The sequence below is a fragment of the Lycorma delicatula genome, chromosome 8 (genome assembly GCF_047948215.1).
Source record: "Lycorma delicatula isolate Av1 chromosome 8, ASM4794821v1, whole genome shotgun sequence".
NCBI lineage: Eukaryota > Metazoa > Arthropoda > Insecta > Hemiptera > Fulgoridae > Lycorma > Lycorma delicatula.
The window spans coordinates 22,412,980-22,436,995 of record NC_134462.1 but is presented as its reverse complement, the minus strand read 5'-3'; the positions used below and the strand labels follow the sequence as shown (position 1 = coordinate 22,436,995).

Genomic DNA, 24,016 nt, shown 5'->3' with positions numbered 1-24,016 from the left:
CAAGGGAACGAGAACACTGAGGCAGTCCGCGTTCTAAATCTTGAAGTGAAGACTTAAATTTTTCATGTGTATTTTTAATTTAAAAGATGAATTTCAACTATCTGTTTAGATTGTAAAGGTATGACCTGGTCTTTCTCACGACTGTGAAGCGTGTAAAAGTACAAGATTATAAACATTAAACCGATACGATAAACACAAGAAGCACCGGTCGGAGTTACTTTCTCTAAAAGTAAGGATGCTCTCGCCTTTCACCATCACTATATTGAAGACGATGTCGGGTCTCTTGTAGGGTTGCATAGCATCTACCTATCGATGGGATCGACTCGCCGATATGCAGACCAGTACACTCGGTGAAGAAGGCAACAGAAGGCCGCTTCACACCTATCATAAGGCTGTTATGGGATTTGTATTCTTGATCTGGGACTACAGTTTTCTGGAAGTGATTTGTGGACTCGTGTCAGGGTAGCTCATAACAAATAATTATGAAAAAAATGTTTACCGTTTAGTAATTAAAAGTGTAAACATTCATTTAAATATAATATATATTCTATCCAGTAGCGGATTGGTATGAAAGGGTAGATTTGATAATTTTCTACCAATCTATTTTCTAAACCAGAGAAATTGATAAAAACGAATGCAAAAGGCGAGAAGACTGCAGAAGAATTTATAAATTAATTAATGAAAGAAAAAAGATTGCACCAATTATAAAACTACAGCGTAATAAAGGGATATTAACAAAAAGAAAATATAGTTAAAAATAAGAAGAAAAAGAATAGAATGGTTGTACCAGTCTCCAAACGAACGTAGTAATTTAATATGCATTCTACAGCGTATGCAAAGTATTAAAATGTAACAAGCGAAATCTAATAATAATAATAATAGAAATAGAAGGCGGGTCATGACGTATACAATGACGCAGCAATTACTCCTTATACTGGGCTCTCATCATCAATCTCCCAAGGCCACCAGACGGCCTCGCAAACTCCTACCGACTAAAACTCGTCGACCGCATCACAAGCAACAGATATACAACAGCGAGCGCATTCATTCTTGCTAGGCAAGATTAATTTAACAGTGTCATCTTAAATTCGCTACAGTTAAGAAAAAATATAACTATTTCATTTTACGTTCCCTTACGTTCGTCACTATTATCTACATCACACAGTCTGTGATGGAATTCTATTCTGAACGATACAACTAAAAGAAAAAGCATACAACATTCTAGTTCTCGATGAATACAATAACATCAAAAGTGAGTGAAATTCATATTATTTTTTATAAAATGAAATAAATATATATATGGGTAAAAGTTTTCTTTCACTATGCATAGAAAGTAAAACAGTTTCCTCGATCGCTAATGAACGTATACGTTCTCTGACTTCCATCACAGATTACTTTTAATTCTATACTGAGAAAATTTCATAGAAATCGAAAAAACATTTATTAACGACTTAAGTTTAAATTTCAAAAATCGTTATGGGATCATATTTTTTAAGTATTGAATTGTACAATGAGTATTTTTTAAAATAATTTTTAATCATACAGAAAGTAAATCTTAAACCTACTGTAGCATCTAATCTTAATCTACTAAAAATTATAATGTCCTTCATTTTACTGATTCAAATAAGTTAACTAATTTAAAAAACAATAAAGTAATTACCGGCACACCCTACTAAATAAATCATTAAAATACCGTTAGCTCACTAAGTTAAATTTAATGAAACAAAAGTTTTATTTACACGTTTATTTTACCAAGACTCAGAAAGCCTAGCTTTCCGAAGACAACATGCTGTGACATCCGACTACAGCAATGTATTTCTTTTTATCAAAGACGAATTTTGTAGCTGTGACAAAAGTCTAACGGAGATTCGAACCCAGAATCTTCCTGGTCAAAGGAAAAGGCACTAACGCAACGCCAAAGATATCGTCGAAGAGAATAGGCTCACCGAAAAGAATTCCTCGACCATCCAATTAGAAAAAGTTTAAGTCGTACAGAAATATCGTCACGACAGCTTATTGTATAACACAAATTTACTCTTATTTTCCACCGTTCGATGCTTGATGCTTCACTAACAGAAAAGTAGTGTATTCACACAAACAACCAATAACAACCTGAAGTTTCAAAAATCTACAGAAGAATTTACGAATCAACAAAGTATAACACTAATTTGTACAGGTGTCCCATAAGGTTTCCATACATAGAAAAATACTTTGTCTTCATGAAAACCATTTTTATTTATATAATATGCTCTAAGTAACTACCATTCTTTTAAAAACACATTTCGATCGATGTCCTCAATTACTGAAAAACACGTAACCCCGTAAGTTTTTATACGTATGAAAAATTTTTTTTTTTGTTTTTTGTATGAAGGCCATGGTGTATCAGAAAAAGATACAAAACATAAATCATCACAAGGAACGCATCACCCACGGCATTCTAAGTGAACCCTCTTATGGTAGACAATGTTTCACAATACGAAGTCAACTTACACAAGAGCAGGAAATAAAAAAATAATTTTTTTTATTGAATACACTGCATTTTTCTGGCAGAAAACTGCAAGATCAATACTTACAGTGCCATCGAAGATGGAAACACCACACCTTTGGAACATTGAAATCTTTTAATAAGACAGGGAGGATGTCACCCTTATTTTTCGGTTTCTTCAGGAATAGACCGACATGATGATTCATTTTTACTTTCTCGACGAAGTCCCTTCGGTAGTCCAGTTGTAGCTTTTCCAACTGAAGAGGGAGATTTTTTAAACAAAAATTACTATCTCCACAAAAATGCCAATCATCTTTTTGCCCCGTTATCATTACTTACCAGTACCAACATTTTTATAGGATAACTAGAATTCCCGTCAAGGGTTAGCCCGTGCTTATGTTTACTTGAGTTTCCTTCTCGGTCACGCAGTTCTGCTCCTGGACCCCTCTGTCTTCATTAAACTCATACTGGTGAGAATAAAAATGATAACCTGTTCAATTTATCAGTGTATTGCAATTTCTTCAGAGCAACAGCTTGGTCAGTATAGAAACTTTTGAGTAATCTGAAGAATGCGGAGTTCAAAAACAGTCGACCTCCATCTTAAATCAGTAGTTATAGCTAATAGTAATTACAGTTAAATTATAATTTGCCCGGTTCTTACAGTTACCCGACAGACCGTAATACTCGTGTTTCTCATTTTATAAAATTTTTATTTTATGTTTTTTAGCCAAGTAACCGGAGGCATATGAAGCCAGTCGCATCGCACGTACAGTAACAAAGGCGTGCCCGTGTTGGTTGATCTGCCGCGCTGTACACCGTCGCACCCCTTAAAAATCGAAATTTAAAAAAAACCCGAATATGGTTTTTAGATATTTTCTGAAAAGTATTTGTAAACCCAAATCTAATAAACATTTCATTTAGTATAGTCAGAAATGGGGAAAATTTGCAATCATTGTTCTCTTTTTTATACTTTTCTTCACCGCTTTCAAGGTCGAATTTTGAAAAAAGTAGTAATTGGTTTTCAGATATTTATTTAAAGATTTCGCACACCAAAAATTAAGTAGATATCTTCATTTGTTACCAAAAAATAAAAAACCAGTAAATTCCACTGTTACTCCACTTTAGCCCGTCAAACTCGGGATTTCAAAAAATCCTTTGTTATGTGTACTTACACCGTTAAGAAGAACATATATACTTTCAGTATTTTTACCTGAGCGTTGACTATGAATCACTCAGTCCCGACATGTTTTACATATTTTGATAATTGATTTAGTATGATTTAGACCTGACATACAAAGCGTTTTCGCGCTGAAACTGAAGAATTTTACAAAAAAAGAAATTACAAAAGACTACAATTCTTAAAAGGTCAACAGTTTGAAGTCTTTGACAAAATAAAAATTACAAAGATTTAACTAACCCAATACAATTCGATAACAACTTCAAAAAATAGAAATAAAAGAATTTCTTTTTTTTTAGGATTATGTAATCATGTACAGCATTTCTCTTCAGGTATTGCTTACTTTCTTTTTCTAACCCGTTTTCTATGTGCAAACAAAACTGTTTTAATCACGTAAAAGATTATTATTAAAAAAATATAAATTCGATCGATTAACAGATTCATAACTTTTTTTCTTGCTGTGCGATTAAATAAATAAACTTTTTCGTCATTGTAAGTTTTATTTTTCAATGGTTTTCTTATGTTCGAAATCCTGTGTAGGTCAAATTTATTATTTGAAATTTGACACACTTCCCGTTATCCAATCACGCTGAAATTTTGCATACAGCTTTGGTTCTGATAACAATATAATACAGCATATTTAATATAGTTCTACATCTAATACGGCGGACATTGTGATAACATATTTCTTTATTTACATATGGTAACAAATCATATATTTCGGTAAATAAGGGTTTGTTGTGGCAGCGAAACGATTTTTTTACGATAACGAATTTGTTATCGTAAGTAAATGAACTTTGTGATTTTGATTTTTGTTTCTTTGAATTTTGTGATTTTTAGTGCGGGCGGGAGACTAAAATATAAAAAATAAATTAATTTAAAAAAAAAATTAAAACGAAATTGCTCTAAAAAGTACAGAATAATTTTTCAGTGATTATAAGAAAATCAAAATAATTTTCGACATTTGTAAAAAGAAAACCATTGTGCGCTCATAAAATATTACTGAAGAATTCGAATAGGTGTTGAAAATTATTTTCATTATTTTATAATCAATGAAAAATTATTTCTGCTATTTACAGCAATTTGGTTTTAAAAGAAAACCATTGTTTTAAAAGTTTTAATTTAATTAATTAATTTTATAGATATCAATTTGAATATAATTTTAAAAGATTAAGTATGAGAAAGCTTTATTATAAGCCGGCTTTTTAAAAAAAATTATATACGTTTAAAACATCAAAAGTGATATTTAAAAATCGGAGCTCTAAAGTTGGTTGTTACGTTGTTAATAACTGATTTTAATTAACATTTAACGCCTAAAGTCATAATTTTAAAAAAACTTTTTTCCTAAAAAAAAGTTATTACTTTTTAACAATGAAGAAAAAGTTAATTATTTAAATTACGACAAGGAAAGGTAGTTAATTTGAATCTATGTTTTTTTAATTAACCATTTTGTAAATCATTAAAAGAAAGCGATTTTCTCTGCACCTTGTGAAGAATAGTTCGGAAAAAAACTGAAAAAGAGAAACTATAGATATTTACTTATATTTAAATTTGCACGATCAATTTGGAGACTGATTTAAAATACTGAAGTAGAAATTATATTTTGGTGCGGTATATTAAGTCTTTTTTATTTTTTTATTTCTATGTACATTGTTAATAATTTTTCTTTACTTAAAACATACAGAAGCCTCCTAAGAAAAAATTCATTAGCAAAATACGATAAACTTACATCCACAAAAATAAGAAAATTATTCAGAGAAATTGGGAACAACAGAAACACTTTCCGAAATGTATAAATAATGTTTCATTATTACTTTTTCTTGTGAATTTTAATCGAAAATATTTTGAATAACAGAACAGCATAGATTTATATTATTATACATTGTAAAATAAAATACTTAACAACAATAACAAAAAAAAATTATATGAAATGAATTTCATGAGATGATATTTTTTTGCTTAAACATTTTCCACTGAAGTTAAATATAAAGAATAATAAATGTTTAGTACTTAGTAATAAATTGATATCGCAATATGATCCAGTAAAACGGATTACAATTGACACTTGAAACATATATATTTACGCAATTCCACTTTTATATAAATATGTACTAATGTAGAATGAATTTGCAGAACTACAGCGATGTGTGTGTGTGTGTGTGTGTGTGTGTGTGTGTAAGCCTACTCAGAAGGTTGTACTTTAACCCTTTTTAATTTCTGTTTTACTATCTACAAATGATTTACGATTTCTGATAAATAACGCAATCAATAACAGATGACAAGCCCGTGGATTCAAAAAAACCTACATTACCACTACTCACTATAAAAATAATAAGTAACTCAAATCTGAAAACAACATATTATACCAAAAATGAAATAACGCAGATAATGTTGAAGTTAAATGAACAATTACGGCTTTTGTGTGTACGATACTTAAAAAGTGCGTATGATTTCTTAAATCGCACGCACGCACACAAGCGCGCACAGATAAAGTAGTCTATGGTAATTCTTACATTTTATTAGCTAGATAAATAATTCAGTCGGTTCAAATTACAACTTTAAATCTACAAATATTTAAGATAGGACAACAAATTACAAGCGTAATTTTACAATGCTTCATACGGAACCGTGTCAAAGAGTACACATTACACAGAAACCCGATTTCAAATGTTTCACAGAAATTTGGTTGCGAATTATACGGAAAATAACAGTGTGAAATAATGAATTTTTTAGACTCGTCGAACGAGGAAAAGTTGACGACAAACCTTAATATAAGGTTTGACTCATCGAACAAGGTCGATGAGCCATAAGTTACGGCATCCGAGGTTACTCGGTTTGTTATCTAAAGAAAGTGTTGAGGTTAAAAACTTTTGCAGAAATAAAAATTATTAATTTATTTTTCGAACTATCTGTAACATTAAACAGCAGTACCAAAAGTTTTCTATCACCAGAAATTTATAAAATACCGCCAAATATTTTATACTAAAATATCCGAACCGGATATAAGTTTAAAAAAAATAAAACTATGGGTAGTTTTTCGTTTTACGCCCCCTACTTTTTTCACATAAAAATTACTAATATAAAATTATACCATGTTTTATAATAATCAATGAATAACACATTAGAGAAATACCGCAGTAACCCTACAACTAAATAAAAATAACCCAATAATGCATTAAAGAAAATACACTAACATGCTGTTTTATACCGGTCATTTTAAACATTTTCTATACTGGCATATTAAAAATATATGCATTATTGATAATAATCAATTATAAATATAATCTAACCGAAATAATATACAATAATGATCTGATTATTTAAATAATACATAATTGGATAATTAACTTTACAAATATTTAAGATAGGGCAACAAATTACAAGCAAGGCGAGCGTAGATTAAGTTTGCTTAGATTATAATTATATATATGTTTGGAAGTAGAGAGTTCCAGCGATCAAGTCCTACTAAAGTCAGTTATTTTTACACGGATTTAAATACTAGATCGTGGATATCGGTGTTTGGTGGAATATTACCACACATCTCAGGAATGGTCGAACTGAGACTGTACAAGACTACAATTCATTTACACTCATACATATCATCCTCACATTCATCCTCTGAAGTATTATCTGAAACGTAATTACCGGAGGCTAAACAGGAAAAAGAAAGATTATAATTTCTCTGCAAATACTTCCAAATACCCACTGATTTGGAAGAAAAATCCGATTCTATTGTACTTATTTTTGAAAATAAGGAGTTGTCTATTTCTACCGTCATTACTGAACCATCAACCTTTTTTGGGATTTTTAATAAATCAACACACAAATCCGTTATTCTTCACTTGAAATTAACCTACGCTCGCTAACCTTGACTAATATGTTAACAGCAGTTGACCAGTATATAACAGCATATTAGTGTTTTCTCTGTTTTATTCATCAATTATTATAAAACATGCTACATTAAGTAATTTTTATGTGGAAAAATGTGAAAAAAGTGGAAGGATTAAAACGAAAAAGTACCAAACTATGAAATTAAAAGAAGAAAAAACTATTAAAGCCAAAAAAACTCTCTGAAGAATAGTAATAAATAATTTAAAACACGACACTCCCGTTGCTTTATAAAGTTTCAATCTAGAGTGTACCTTTACAAGTTTTGTCAATTTTTTCTCTTCATCTATTCATCTTAAGATCTCTACAACCCATCTCATTTTCAAGATCTTACTGTAACATCATATCTCAAAAGTCTCTATGCTTTTCCATACTGCTATTTATTTTGCCCATATTCCATTATTACAAAACGCTACACTTTAAATACACGATTTTTTCCTAATCTGATCTATATTTGAAACTGGTAAATTTCTTTTACGTATGAAAGCTCTCCTAGCTTGCGCCAATCCGCTTTAAATGTACGCATTACTTCGTCCAGCCTTTGTAATCTAATATAAAAAAAATCATGCAAGTCAAAAATCTTTTTTTTAAATAAATTAATCATTACTTACATATATATTCACGCCCAAACTCAGGAAGAATTTAATTTATAATTAATCACCGAGAAGAATAATGATAAAATATTATAATGCATTAAATAAAATATTAGTTTTCTACATCTGATCGCTCCTACCTTAAAAAGAAATAAATGTAAATGTGGAGGGGTACCGCTGACCTAAATATCACGAATTTACATGTCGTGAAATTAGCCACAATTAAGAAGGTCAACGCTTGCCAAAATGCAGTACGAGTGAAGAACTTTCAACGGTTTAAGAAAAGCGGTGGAGCCGTCTTAGCAGTACACACACTTATTTTATTTCAGATTTGATACTTTGCCAAAAGTATAAACATATGTGCTGTTGTACGACCTTATTAAAGGTGCATTCACATCACAGTGAGTATTCAAGATTTACTATCATAAATAAATTTATAATTCTATAATTTTATAGACTAATAATTAATATTTCAACAAAAATTATCATGTCATTCGTTCTTAAATAAAAATACACTTACACTCGCAAGCAGTCCGACACACATTTTTTTCTTCAGTTATACGGAGCTTCCTAACGCATTTCATCCGAGATATAAAAATGAACGTTCGTTATCTTGAACAAGAGTTAAAAGTTTGTAAAACTACTTCGGACAAAACAAGACGGAGCTTCCTCCTAATATGTAAAACAATTTTTAATAACAAAACTAGCACCTTACTCGTTCAATCTACATTAAATAAAAATACTGTGAAATTTACTGATATCTAATGAAACAATTTTTATAAACACGTGATTATTTGTACAATATATATTGATATCGTAAACCTAAAATTAGATTTCCGAGCATCGAAATACGTAATAAAAAACGAGCCCTTAACAAAAAAAAAAAAAAAAAAAAAAAAAAAAAAAAAAAAAAAAAACACTAAATTATAACAAATTAAAGAAATTAGGCTAACTTCCCTCAGAATACGCCATTGGTTGCCAATAGGCAACTTTTGTTAACTGTTTCTGTAATATTTTTAATAATTTCATCATAAATATGTTCACGTTTTCATTAAACTTTGAAATTTGTCTTGAAAAAATAAAAAATAAAAAGCATCCCTTTCTTCCGTTCGTTTTAACTAACTCGAATTTATTATGCTAATAACTAACTAAATAAGGAATATATATTAATTTCACGATTTGAATTTTTTTTCAACCAACTGTATATAATCCATCAGAAGGGTGGTAATTTAAAAAAAATTAAAAACGCGGTTAGTTTGAGACAAATAGAAAAAGAGAGAAATGTTGGGTAGAAAATGATATACGAAATAGGTCGTTGGTCAATTTATTAAGAACATCAGGTTCAAATCACTTTGTTATCGAAAGGTGTGCAGGAATGTGTAGAGGCTATAAACTGTAAAGAAAGATAAAGACTGAAATATATAAATAAAGAGATAATAGAGGACGTTAGAAGTAATAAGATATTGAGGAGATTATAAGGTTAGCACGAACAGAAAAGAATGGACAATAAAATCTAACGACCGATAATTTTAAACGAAAAAAACACCTGTAAATGAAATTAGCCACCCACATTACTAATTTTTTAGAAGGGAGTTATTTAAACTATATATTCATCGACAAAAATTTTTGTAACACGACTAGAATAGAATTTATTAAGTTTCTTTAAAATTTTTAATATCTGGGATATAACGACATTACTTTATCGTTGTTAACGTTCTTTCTCGATCAGTAAACGTTATTTAGATTATAAATTTCGAATTAAGACCGCGTAACCTAAGTCCTGTAGAATGCTACGCTAAATCTGACGGGTAAAAAATAACAAATAAATAAAACCGACGATTTAATATTAAATGAACAGAGTAGCTTTGTTTACCGGTCGAGTTAGGATAAAACATTCTTAACGAAATACTTCGCAGTCTTTAAATACCGGGTCACGACCGTATCTGATGTCACCGCTTTCTTCTAGCGATATAGTCCAGACAGTTTGTTAAGATCGATCACTCGTTTAAAAAAGCAAAAAGATGTCAGTCACACAAAAAAAAACCAGGCCGTAAGTAAATTTATATTACGTAAGAATATTTTCAAGTGTAATTTAAGGAGCACATAAAATTAACTAATTTCTTTCCGGTATATTAACATTAGGATTACGGTAATGTTATCCGATCGTTAATTTAAACAACATTAATGAGTTAATAGCAGCTAATTTTCCAAATATTTACAATAATAAATACCTTAAAAAACGACTAGAAATAAATATATTCTGTTCCTTTCTTAGTAGCAAATTACTTATACCATACGGTATGTAACAAGGCTATTATGTAGGGCAATGGAATAGTAAATACAGCTTCGTAATATTAACGCGTTTAGTTCATCTTAGACGTTTATAATGACTAAAACTGAACTATCCACAGAAATATTGGCATGAATCAAAGGGAACACAAACGGCTGTACTTCAGGTACAATTTTGTAACTAAAGTAAAAATATTTGTTATGTATATGCAGTAAAACTTGGTTATAACGAGATACAAAGGGGCCGATCAAATACGCTCGGTACTTCCGAAGTAATACAACAAAAATTTCGAAGTAATACAATTTTTAGACGCTAATAGTTTCAGCTTCGCTATCACCTTTATTTTTCCTGTTAGCCTCCGGGAATTACCGTTTCAGTGAAAATATATGTAGTCTTGCACAGTCTCAGTTCGATCATTCCTGAGATATATGGTTAATTGAAACCCAACCACCAAAGAACACCGGTATCCACGATCTACAATTCAAATCCGTATAAAAGTAACTACTACTGCCTTTACTACGACTGAACACTGGAACGCTTTTCACTTTAAATAATGATAAGAGGGCGCTATCTAAGTCGTCTTTGTCACATAGTCTGAGTTTGTTTGCTTGCGTGTGATTTTTTCAAAAGTACTATTAAGTTTCTCGCGATTCTTCCATATTGTTCGGACTGTGGATGAAGAAAGTCCATGTTTTTTTCCAAACATCTGAATTTGAAAGGCCTCGTCCCAATTCTTGGATAATTTGGATTTTAACATTCACGGACAATCGTTTCCTATTGACGCCCGACATCGTTAATCACAAATGAACCGGAGTTAATAGAGTACACTTTTTTTTAAAAAACACTGTACGGTTTTTTTTAGTAAGAAACACTAAAATGAAAACGCATTCACTGACGCGATGTACAGTATTACTGTACTGTATTTGACTACTGAGTGTATCCAATCGATCACTTTAACGCAATACTTTTTAACTGATTCTATGGTACAGTACTGTATTTTTAAACTGAAAATTACGACAACTGAATTACCAACGGAGGTAAGACGGGTAAAATTTATCTTTAACCACGCCCCTCTTCAGACTTTCACTTAAATCGTTTAAAATGTGTTATAGAGTTCGATGAACCTGTTTGGGCGATTTTGAAAGATCACTGATTGGCCCCAGTCTTTCCTGAAATTTTGCTAACAGAAAATCCCGAGTAATCAAAACAACTATCAGCCTCAGTAATACCGCAATGGAACTTGTACTGTACGCACTTGAATTGTACGTATTGTACAACGTCCTGTTACAAACCTTTTGTTCACCCTTCAGATCCGACCTGAACAAGCCTAAGATAAAATGTAGCAACTTTACGTATAAATCGTAAATGAAGAAATTTAATTTCCATAGCGTTGAGATTATTTGATTGAGATTTAATTTATTTTTTAATTACAGTATTTAAAAAAATGAAAATGTTCGTATTAAGTTTATGATCCGTCGATATCTCGCTAAATCAAGTTAATTTATCATTAATGAGACAGAAAACCAAACAAATCCCGGAACTATGTTCGTTACAACCAAAGTACTTGTTACAAGGGAGCTCGTTATTCGCGTGTTCCACTGTATACTTCAGCCGGTCGATACAAAATCATCGGTTAATATTACGATCGGTTGAACCATTCTTTAGAGGTGATACTGCTAACAAAAGAAACGATAGTTTACAAACGATAAAACTTTGATTATGTAAAAAATTAAAATAAAAAAACATTAAATATTTACAATCTCCAATGTTATACTAATAAACACACATGCTGTAAGTAAATGTAATTAAGACCGAACAGTAGTAAACTAATGTACATCGAACATTTTTCACTTACCCAGACCGTACCAGAAGAATCAGGATCGCATTTCGTGTGAACCTTTTCACCCAATCTCGATTGTACGATTATTTGAGCAGCCTTTAAAGTAAAAAATTTCATAAATTTGTCCAGATCTTTTTTCTCTTGAGAAGAAGGTATTTTTGTAGTGGCCATTTTTGTCCCGATCATTAGAAATGATTAGTTTTTAACACACTCACGAAAACAAAATAAATAATTTATATATATACAAATTAATGTGTTTTTGGGGGTTTTTTTTTAAATTTTTAAACTATATCGCTGATTTTAATTTCAATCGGATTTAATTACACTTCGTGGAATATAGAACGACATTTTAAACGGAGAAATGACGACATTAATTACAGGAACAACAACAAGACGTCAACGAACAAATTCTTCTATCGATCTGAAACAAACGAAAAAATGTTTTTAATTAATATACGTATCAAAAAAAAATCTTAATAAACAAATACATAAAACTGATGATCATAATATTAATCCGAGTCCATATTCCTCGGGTAATGGTTTGAAAACGAATCGCGTATTAAAGTGTGCGACATACTGCGTACTAATGTTACGTATACCGAGTGGCCCAAAAGTCACTGGACCACTTTAATATATAAATTTTCTATTTATTAAAACTAAATTTTATTTTTTAATAATCAATAAACAAGTTTTTTGGAAATTATGTTTGTTTAGTTTTATAAATTATATCCTTCAAACGGCCACTATTTTGTTCTTAACATTGACGGGCTCTTGCTAAAACGTATTCAATCACTTGTCTTAATGTTTCTTGGCTTATTCGATTAATCTCTTTACGGATGTTACCCTTAAATTGCTGAATAGTTCGAAATTTGTAGCGGTATACTCTGTTTTTCAGATATTCCCACAGGAAAATGTCAGGAGCCGTTAAATCGGGTGAGCGTAGAGGCCAATTAAATTCTAAATTCCAGGAAATTATCCTTCTTCCAAAATACTGCCTTAAGAGCTCCATCGTTGGACGAGCTATACGGGCAGTTTCCCCATCTTGTTGCCACCAGACCTTTGGTGTGTTCTCAACAGAAGGCCACACAAAATTTTCCAGCACGTCTCGATACCTTTCCCCAGTGATAGTTAAGAAGTTTCGCGCCTCATCTTCAAGAAATGATGAGAATTTTTTTCGCGCATAAACCACTACCCGTTACTTTTACAGGTTGCTGTTGGTGAAGGATCTTGTCCCACAAAATTTTAATTTTTATTTTTAGGGGGTTTTTTATCCCCCAAAATCGCATATTTTGTTTTTTGACAAACCCGTTTAAATGAAAACGAGCCTCGTCGCCCATAATAAAGATTGTGAATGAAATTATTTTCTCGTGTTGCAAATTCTTTGATGTGGGCAGCGTACGCTAATCTTGCCTGATAATCTGGAGGCTTCGGTTGGTGCACTACCGGTACTTTATAGGGGAAATAACTTCAATATCTTTTGAATCCTTTACAGTGAGCTTCCGTATATTCATAGCTGCTGGGACCTCCTTCGAGTATTTCATCAATGTTCTTCTGTCTTACGTGCAGAATGTAGTCCTAAGAAATGCTGAAGCGTGGCCTTCCAGTACGTGGAAGGCCCCCTGTTATTCAAACCGATGAATTAAGTCGAATATTCCTTGCTTAGAAGGTGGTTGTCTAACCCCACAATGACGGAACGTAAGTAATCACTTTGCGTTAGCACGATTGATCGCTGATTTTGTAAATAAAATTGTACTAATTTTACTCGTTGCTCTTTGAATTTTTCCGTAATTATTTTCCAAGGATCATATGTAACTAATCTAAATAAATAAATAAATATATATATATATATATATAAAACTGTTATATTTTAAAGTGACCTAGTGACTTTTGGGCCACCAGTATTACTAAAATTAGGGGCTTATGATTTACAAACATAAACAGCAGCGTCATCTTCCTTATGTAACGGCAACAACTACCAAATCAACTCTAGTGAAATACTACCGCTACAGTAATGATTCAGTGCACTCTTTCCGACTCAAGAGCTAGGAATCTACAGTGTATTTACAGATCAGAAAGAGCATGAATGAAAAGGTCAAGGTCATATTAGTTCACCGAACTTTTCTAAATAATAATAAATCCCAATAAGAAGTGATGAGAAAGGATAATTAAATATTTACCGTAAACTAATCTAACCTGATCACATTTGAAGATGAGATTTATAGAATAGGAATATTATAATTTCCCAAGTTATTTATATCATAAATATAATATTATAATAATATTTATATCATAAATTAAAGGCAATACATAAAAACAAATATGTGAATGATGTTTTACATTTAACTGGCAGGCACGAGGAAAAAAGCTAGCGGAAACCCTTGTTTACAAAAACGTTAATCGCTCCAAAAAAATAACCAAACAGACCAGTTGGTTCTTATAACCTATCTCTCGCCTAAAAAGACCATTGCTTTTGGGTGTTTAGAAAAGTAATGTAACTAGTTTAGTTAAGAAAAGCGATTCAACAAACTGTAAACATTGAATATCCTACATCTACAAAACAATCGAATTAAAATTTAATTTGTACAAAAATACTGTGTCGACTTTCATAAGATATCTTAACAAATCTACGCGTCTTAAATAGTAAGGAAAGAATAGGAAATTTATATGCAAATAAATCTAGACGAACAAAATTCTAAGAAAGCAAACAGAAAAATCTCTACAAGGTCAAATTCTTATAACTCGATATCGCAATTAATTTCTACGCGGAAAACATTATCTAAATTGTCAATTTGTTTACAAATTTTATTTTTAGCGACGCAACAGACAATAATAACATCCTATAATAGTAATTAAAATTTACTGCACAACATAATCTCAGTAATTCCTCCGGACAAACTAGAAGGAAAGGTCAACGACGACTAATTAAAAGCGCGATTCAACGTCAACAGATGTTCATCGGTCAAAGCAACATGGTCGACCAAAAATAACATCCACATCATATTTAATGTATTATTATTGCCTTGAATATTAAAAAAACGACTCGAATCTTGAAGAGTATTTACGTCGGAAAATACGGCAGCCGATAACGCAAAGTAACGTTATTTTAGTTAACGGCAAGAATATTTCATAATCGCCTATATATTATGTAGTTATCTTTAAAAACTACTGTTAACTATTTAGTGGCACAAAAAATAATAAATTTTATTATCGTACCGTAATTAATAATCTTCAAAGATAACGTTTTGCAGATATAAACCTTTTACAGCATAATTAAAAATTCTAATTCTAAAAATTGTTTTTATAAATACACTTACGATAACGAGAAGGCGCCATACAAATGTATAAGCTGATTCATTCACTACAAAAAACAAACTCATTCTTACATTAAAATGCGACAGCGTCGAGATGCTATGAGAATGTTTTTTATGTGATAATACGTCAACATTAACCGCATATAATACTGTCGGACTGTTCTTTATTCTCATCTATAACAGCTCGGTCAAGATATATAACTATTAAGTAACTGACTGGCATTTAAGATCTAGCTGAATATTAAAATTTAAAACAAATGTTGTATATATAAATTCATTTTTTATAAGCTTATAGAACGCACAAAAGAAAAAAAATAGAAAATGTAGAAGATAACGGTTTTGTGAAATTTCAATCGTTTAAATCCAACGTACACACTAAAAATATGTAATTACTCGTAAAAAGTACTCGACTGAAATCTAAACGTGTAGCTACAATTAGAACACCACCAGCTAATTCTCACCTACCAGGGGGGTCCTATAAGTTTCCATACACAGGAAAAATAAACATTCTTTTATAAAGTCCATGATATATCAGAAAAGATACAAAACATAAATCTTAAGAAACGTATCACCAACACCATACAAGCAAACCCCATTTGAGTTTGCTTTTTTCCATACATAGAAAAAAATGTTTGTTTTTCCTACGTATGGAAAATTATGGTGTTAAGTGTTTTTCAGCAGTGGAGGACACGCAGCGAAATGCATTTTCAAACCAATGGTCGTTATGTAGAGCATATTATATAAATAAAAATGGTTTTTATAAAAAAAATTTTTTTTTTTTCTATGTATGAAAAACTTATGGAACACCTTGTACTTATGACGCAAATAAGTAACGGTCATTATACCCACAATTTATATTAAAACAAAATGATCCATATATTTTACAATTGATGAACTGTGATTTAAAAAATAACTTCGAAATGCAAGCTTACGATTACCAAAATGATCCATTAAAATTTAATGGATCCATTAAAATTTAAAAAAAAAAAAGGTACATACAATTCGACACCTTTGACAAATTACATTTCAATGTAAATTAAGTTCTTTTTTTTTTAAATAATAACAAAGTCCTTTTTTAAAACAAAATTAAGTTCTTTTTTTTTTAAATAATAACAAAGTCCTTTTTTAAAACAATCCTGTCGATAATCTGACATTTCAGGAGTATTCCTCAATTTTCTTTTAACTTGGCTTTACACTTTACGCAGCTTCTCTTTACAATCTCTACATCCGTCTGAATCTCACGCCACGTTCCCATTACTATTATATCTACTGCTTCATAAATCGGTTCACAGTTTACTAACATTTCTCTATATTCTGTTCGATACTACACCGTCTTAACTCCCATCAGAATTTTATTTTATTTTTTATGTCAAATAACCAAACGGACGCAGGTTATCATTCGAAAAGGACAAGCGCCATATAATAATAATAGTTAATGAAATAATAATATAATATAATAAGAATACTTAATAATAATAATTCGTACTTATGGAAAACAAACACGGGTATGAAATTTTTATGAGCAACCCGTAGAAGATTATGACAAAACAAACTTTCAAATACGCCATATAACAAAGGAAAAGGATAAAAGTGTGCAAAGGGAACAAAAAACCGAAGAATAAATTAACAATAATAAAAATAAAACCCATTCATTCAAGTGAAGGGTAAAAATCGTTCTAACACGCCTTTAAGTTTCGGTCTTACAAGACCTTTAACTACTGGTTTCATGGGCAAGAACACTAAGTCTATATTTAGAAAAAAAACCTTAACGACTAGTTTTTTTACTCGCACCCAATTTCAGGATCAGCGAGACAGAATCCATAAAACGACGATGAGACTTTTACCTGTATAACCTCTGGGGTTACCGTTAGGTATTGTTTACGAGAATGAAACTTTTGTAGCGTGAGAAAAAAAATCCATTCTTGACCGGGACTCCAACCCGGGACCTTCGGATGAAAGGCCAACGCGCTACTACTCGCGTCACAGAGGCCGGCGACGATGAGACCTTAGACTAGGTCAACTTTTTTTTGTGAAAAAATTAAAATCTACACACAAATCAGAATTAACCTTAATTTACGAGTAATGTTTGCCACAATAAGCGATATTATAAATTGACATCTTCTTTATTAAATGTATTCTCATGTTAAATATTAAGTTGACAATACCAAATATTTTAATTGTATCCTTTAGGCAGTAAAATGACGAAGTAATACAGATATCGAAACAGATTAGGGCAAACAAGAAGGATTAGAAAAAAAAATAGTGTAGCGTTTTATGATATGGACAAAGGACAACGGGGAAAAAACGAAAATTTTAAAGTCCTTTGATATGTGATGTAAGAGTAGGATTTTGAAAATTAGCTTGATAAAATTCGACTTGAAGAGTAATTGAGACAAAATCGTGTTAAGAGATTTGATTACTAATTTGTGGATATATTGAGAAATCCGAGTTTAGTTAATAGATGATGATAAAGTGGCTAGAAACTAAAAAACTGAATGGATAAAGAGCGGAATGGATGTAACAAGATAACCAAGGTGATCTTTGAAAAAATATAAGAAAAAAAAAATAGTAAGCATTATTACATAAAAAATTAATTAAATAAAAGGAATTAAATTTAACAATTGAAAAGAAAAAAATTAATCAGAATTTTAATAGACCAATAAAAATTGACTAATAAATAGAAAATGTAAACAAATAGTTTAACTGAAAGAACAAATTATGTAACACATTATTGCAGAAAATACCAAAGATTTTTTTTTAAGTTTGGTGAATATGTATATGATTTAATTACACAAATATTCGACCAAAAGCATAATAACCAAGAAGGCGTGTAATATTGCAATATTGAAAATGCCGCAATATAAATACTACAATATTTTATAATCCACTTTTTTTTCTCTTTAGCCTCCGGGAATCACCCGTCAGGTATTACTTCAGAGGATGATATGTTAGTCTTGTATAGTCTCAGATAGACTACTTCTGGGAAGTATGGTTAATTGAAAAACCTAACCACCAAAGAACACCGGTGTCCATGATATAGAATTCAAATCCGTATAAAAGTAACTGCCTTTACTAGGATTTGAACGTTGGAACTCTGGACTTCGAAATCAGCTGATTTGCGAAGACGTGTTCACTACTGTATCAACCCAATGGGTTATAATCCACATTTTCCACAATTAATGTTTTGTTATTCTAAAAATTAATATTTACATACTAAATAAAAAAAATAAAAAACAAATTGCCAACACGAAAATAAAGCGACATGAAAAGACAAATCACATTTTAAAAAACCTACAGTACAAAAATGAAAATATTATAAATTGATTAACAGAAGTGAATTTTAATGATCTGATAAATGAAACAAGATACACTAGCCTTCCTCTATTCAGAGTATTCACCCCTGTTACAAAGTGAAAGTATCGTTAATAAAACAAAGCATATTCAAAATACATACATTAACGCTACAGGAAACTTAATAGAAAAATCAATAATAAAATTAACATAGTTGTGATTTGAACGTTATCAAATACATACATCTGAAACGAAACAATAGTATGAACTTGTTTCGTTAAGAGCTTACGTTACCCAATTTTACTTCCTTAACGAATGATTCATACTTTTTGAGCGGATAGCAATGTGAACAACAATAGAAACGTTATTTCCAATCGAGTTAATGCGATAAAACCGTCTAAGTGAAAACGATAAAGTTAATTAAAACACAAAATTAACTAAAAGAAGAACGACCGCTACAGCGTTTAAACATAGTAACCGTTTTACAGAAATACGTCCTGTTTCTTTCCCTACCGGCTATTGAAAATTATATAACATAGACAACCAAAAATAAATAAAAAAATTTACGAGCCCCAAGCGGAAGTACACAAATATTCGATGGTTACTCTACTCACACTCAAAAGTAATCGAGAGGTTGTCTTAGCAAGATAAACCGTACCTTGAATATCTTTCAAAATCGATTGAAAAAATATAGTAAAATTCAATTTCCGTTACGACAGTAATATAGAATAAACATTTTAATGAAATATTAGCCTATACTTTTGATTATACGCTTAAATAGTTTTTAATTATAAACAGCTGTAAATTTTAAGAAAATTTATTTAAGAAAAGCGGCCCGCTTCTGAATCAGTTTTGTATTAAAAAAAAAACGAAGAATTTAAAAATTCTTAATTTGACCCAGACTTTAAACTACTTAAAATAAATTGTTCAGCATTATCTTTCAACCCTATCTTTCTTAAGCTTTCAAACATTATTTTCTACTTTCAAGCTTTTTTTTTAATTCTGTTATTTGTTTGAATTTTTCAATTTTAACATCCGTAGTTCTTGATGAAATCAAACTTAAAACTTTAAATACTGCATTTCGTCAAACCAGCAAACTCATTTTGAAGAACATAACGCTGCAACATCGGCTCACCGAGCCCACCAGAAAGCTGATTTTCAATTTTACAACCGATAGTTTTTTTAATGTCATCAAAGAGACCGGCGCATAGTGATCGTCTTTAGTTCTACAGATACGGGAACCCTGATCGCCGTTTTCGTACTTCAGATGCTTTAAATACGTATAACCGTAAAAATATCTCTCTACTGTAGAAGTACACTTCGAGAATCAACGCATTCATTATGAACGTCGCCTCTACTCAGTACGAGATATTTTTATTTGAGTATCAGGATTCTATAATACAATCGAACAAAGGTGTGGCACGCCAAGGAAATTCTGAAACACAACGTTAAAAATCCTTTATTATCCTACATCTCTATTCATGTTTTTGATCGTTTTCATTTCGACCCACAGTAATAGATAATCAGCAGTGTTAAGAGAGTTGATTTCGATCGGGATCAAATATAACGATGACATGAAACCGTTTAATATTTTAAATTTATACATAAAACTAAAAACAATTACTTTACGTCTGAGGAGAACGTGAAAGAATGTAACAAAGAATTCATACGGGGAATTCACAGATACGTATAATAAAGATAAACGGTCATGTACAGATCTGAAACCGACCGTATCATATGCCATTCTTCTGTAACAAGTATCTCTTATAAATTACATAGATTGATAAAAAAAAATTATATATATATAATTATTTCAATTTTTAAATATACACTAAATACAAATACAATAAACTGCACTTTGTTCGGAATAAATAAAAACATAAAACATCAAAAGGCATTAGCCCCAAGGTAACAAAAATTCATTTTACATTTCCTCATTTCAAAGTCCAGGCATTGATTTCACGCCATTACCACTAAACGCTTCAACTGATTTCAGTTACATAAGAACGTGGAGGAGGGATTAAGAGTAATTCGTTAGTTACTTAAGTCATTACACTATTATCCTAATAATGTTAAAATAACATTGTAATAAGACTGATAAGCTTTTTTTCATTTAAAACTAATTTAAAAAAAAATCTTACATTATTTAATGAACAATATTTCAAAGATTCAGTTAAATATTGGTATTGATCCATTTATACAAGTATTAATATTAAATTAAAAAAAGTAAAGCCCGCATTATTAAAAGATTAAAATGCCTTTAACTATTCAAATTTAAAGGTTAAAAAACGGCATTTAAATTAGATATAAATTACCGATCTAAATTTTGATAATTACGAACAAATTAATAAAAGAAATAAAGAAAATACAAAGTAAATAAATCAACATGATTTAATTTCTTTAAATATTTACTTAAAATCTTACATCAAAATTTATTAGATTAAATATAAAACAGTTTTTTTATACGATAAAAGATTTTTCTACTTTATATTACGTAATTGTCGAAACAAAATTTTTCCTAGACGTTAAGTATAGCGGAAAGCTGTACATTTTGCGATTGTCTGGCGTTAACAATCGGCTGGCTGAAGATATGATTCTGAAACCTTAAATAAACTTGTAATTGAACTGTCCTTTCGAAAAAGAAAATCGGCCGAGAGATTTGACCCGTAGAAAACTGAAGCCGGTCCGGTCTCCTCTTTACCAATTTTTGTTCACCAAAAAATAATCGTCTTTCCCGCTCGTTTTGCAACCACAATAAAATTAATACAACAAGAAAACAGGTAACAATTATTTTTTGTTCTACAATATAAAGGGTGTAATGTAAGTTATAACGTCGAAAACTAAAATAATTTCCGTTAAAAAACCCTGATACTTATTTACAGTAGGCGTGAAATTTGTTAAGCACTAAGCACCAAATCATTACGATTATTATCATTTTAACATTTTTAGCAATAAAAGGCTTACCAAAGAAAGTCGTTTTCACACGAGAAACTTCTTGCTTCTTAAATAAAGAAAATAATGATAACGATGTAAAATGGCTAAACGAGCTAAATCTTTATAAACGAGAAAATAATATACTTATTTATGTTATTTTTTCTAAAAAAGTCTGAAGTTCGCGTGAAAATATTTCGGATATTAGAATTAACATCAGGTTGTACACATTTCTACCCAATACTAAGCAATGATGTTGACAAAAAAGAATTTTATTTATATATATATAATTCAGATCGAAATTTTTTTATACTTAGCATGTTATCCTAATATATTCCTTTCCCTTACTCAGAATGCAACCTTTCGCATATAAAATGATCATAAAACAAACAAAAAATTATTTCCTACTTTATTTAATGTAACTAAATTCAAAATCCGTTTCACTGAACAAAAAATCAGTCGCTACATAATTTTTCATTTAAAAGATTTTCTGCGCGTGACATCGGGAAAAATTAAGCGGGATCACCGAAGGAATTTCCTCTAAAATGTACAAAAATTATTTAACAAAATTAATCCACATGGCTATAAGTAGAACGTGTAACTGAAAAAACCATAACGATTGAATTAAAAATATTTTTCCATTTTTTGCTTAGCGTTAAAATTCAATTTTTCTTTAATAATTCTAAAAACATAAACATTTATTCTCGAACTCGAATTAAAACAATACATAGACAAACGTATATTCACAAACGATGTTTTTAATAAATAGTAACAATAATTTTCTATACATAATTAGAGATTAAAAAAAGTACAAAAACTTACCAGACAAACAGCTTTATACATAGATTAAAGAACAATAACAAATGTTAATTATTTACAAGACGTAATTTGAATGTCAAAACAAATACACTTATCCATATAATTTTGAAGAAACTTAATAAAATTCAGCCGACAAGAATATGAACAAACTACTAATAAATGTTTAATTATAGACTTTTTAAACATTAAAATAACATTAATGACGAATAATAAAAAAAAGAAAAACTAAGATTTATTAACAACACGCACATAAAATTTCACTTGCGAAATACCGGCCGGCAAAAATTACATAATAAAAATATAAAAAAAAAATAGCTATTACATAGATGAAATACCCGGTGAAACCACAACTACACTGCAAGTAGTAGATGAATGAGAATAGTATATAAAATACATGGAAAAGAAGTGTAAAGTGGAAGGGATGAGCAAAATGTGTAAAGAGCGACAGTGAACACAGTAGAGTATTCGTAGAAGGGGAACGACGTCACAATTTTTACTATCATGACCGGTAGAGGACGCAGAAGTCAACAATAAATTAAGAAAAAAGGTCAGGTCAAATATTGCCTGAAACTTTTATCGCTTACAATACATATTCTTTTTCATCTCACGTGAAAATGAGCGATATAATTGTAAATTAAGGAAAATATTCCAAAAACCATTAATTAAATGAATTTTTATCGGCATTTTTAAAGGCCAAAGTTTATCAATAAATTTATTTCTTAACTTTGATAAATTTATCTTTATCGATTTTCATTGTATTTTATTACACAACCAAACATGATTTAATAACTTTAAAAAAAAATTAAATACACTAAAAAAAACAATCGTAAATTTAATTAATTTTATTTACATAGAAAATCAGCAAATTATATCAATAAGAAAATTACTTTATAAAATTGTTTATCAAACCTGTCAATCTGTAATTAATAACAAATTGGCATAAAACTTAAATCTAACCCTTTCACATTTGATAAAAAGCCGAAAACGATTAACAACCGTTACTATTTAAGACCCAACTAATTTTCTTCTACATAAATTTGTACCATAACCGCACAACGATCTTAAGCGAATTGACATGAGTGGCAAATCACTCCTTAAAACGATAGCCGTTCTAAAAAATAACAAGTATGTTTGTTAGACTTAGTGGGAAAACAGAAAAGCGAATGAACTTTCGTTCAGCCGAAAGTGTAGTTCTATATTAGTATGCCAAGCCCGTCTAAAATGCAGATGATAAATCATCCTGCAAATTGTGTAACGCTTCTTTCACCGATCGGGACTTAGCGTATAACCAATGCTCTCGGAGAAAACAATCCTGTTAGAACCGATTGTATCTCAGAGATTGCTGTATAGCAAGACAGCTATAACAAAAAAAGAGTAGGATTTATACTGTA

At 30.4% G+C, this 24,016-nt stretch overlaps 1 protein-coding gene across 5 annotated transcripts in view; it reads right to left on the bottom strand.

Moving 5' to 3' along the window:
- Atg13 (Autophagy-related 13) overlaps positions 1-24,016 on the bottom strand; it is a 276,218-nt gene that overhangs the window by 54,554 nt on the left and 197,648 nt on the right. For 3 of the 5 annotated variants that reach the window (XM_075373349.1, XM_075373351.1, XM_075373352.1), the window contains one exon: positions 12,289-12,694. In XM_075373349.1, the coding sequence (XP_075229464.1) occupies positions 12,289-12,459 (171 nt within the window). In that variant the 5' untranslated portion in view covers positions 12,460-12,694. Of the gene's footprint in view, positions 1-12,288; positions 12,695-22,628; positions 22,998-24,016 lie in introns of those variants that run through there. The other 2 variants (XM_075373353.1, XM_075373348.1) reach the window with 2 other exon arrangements.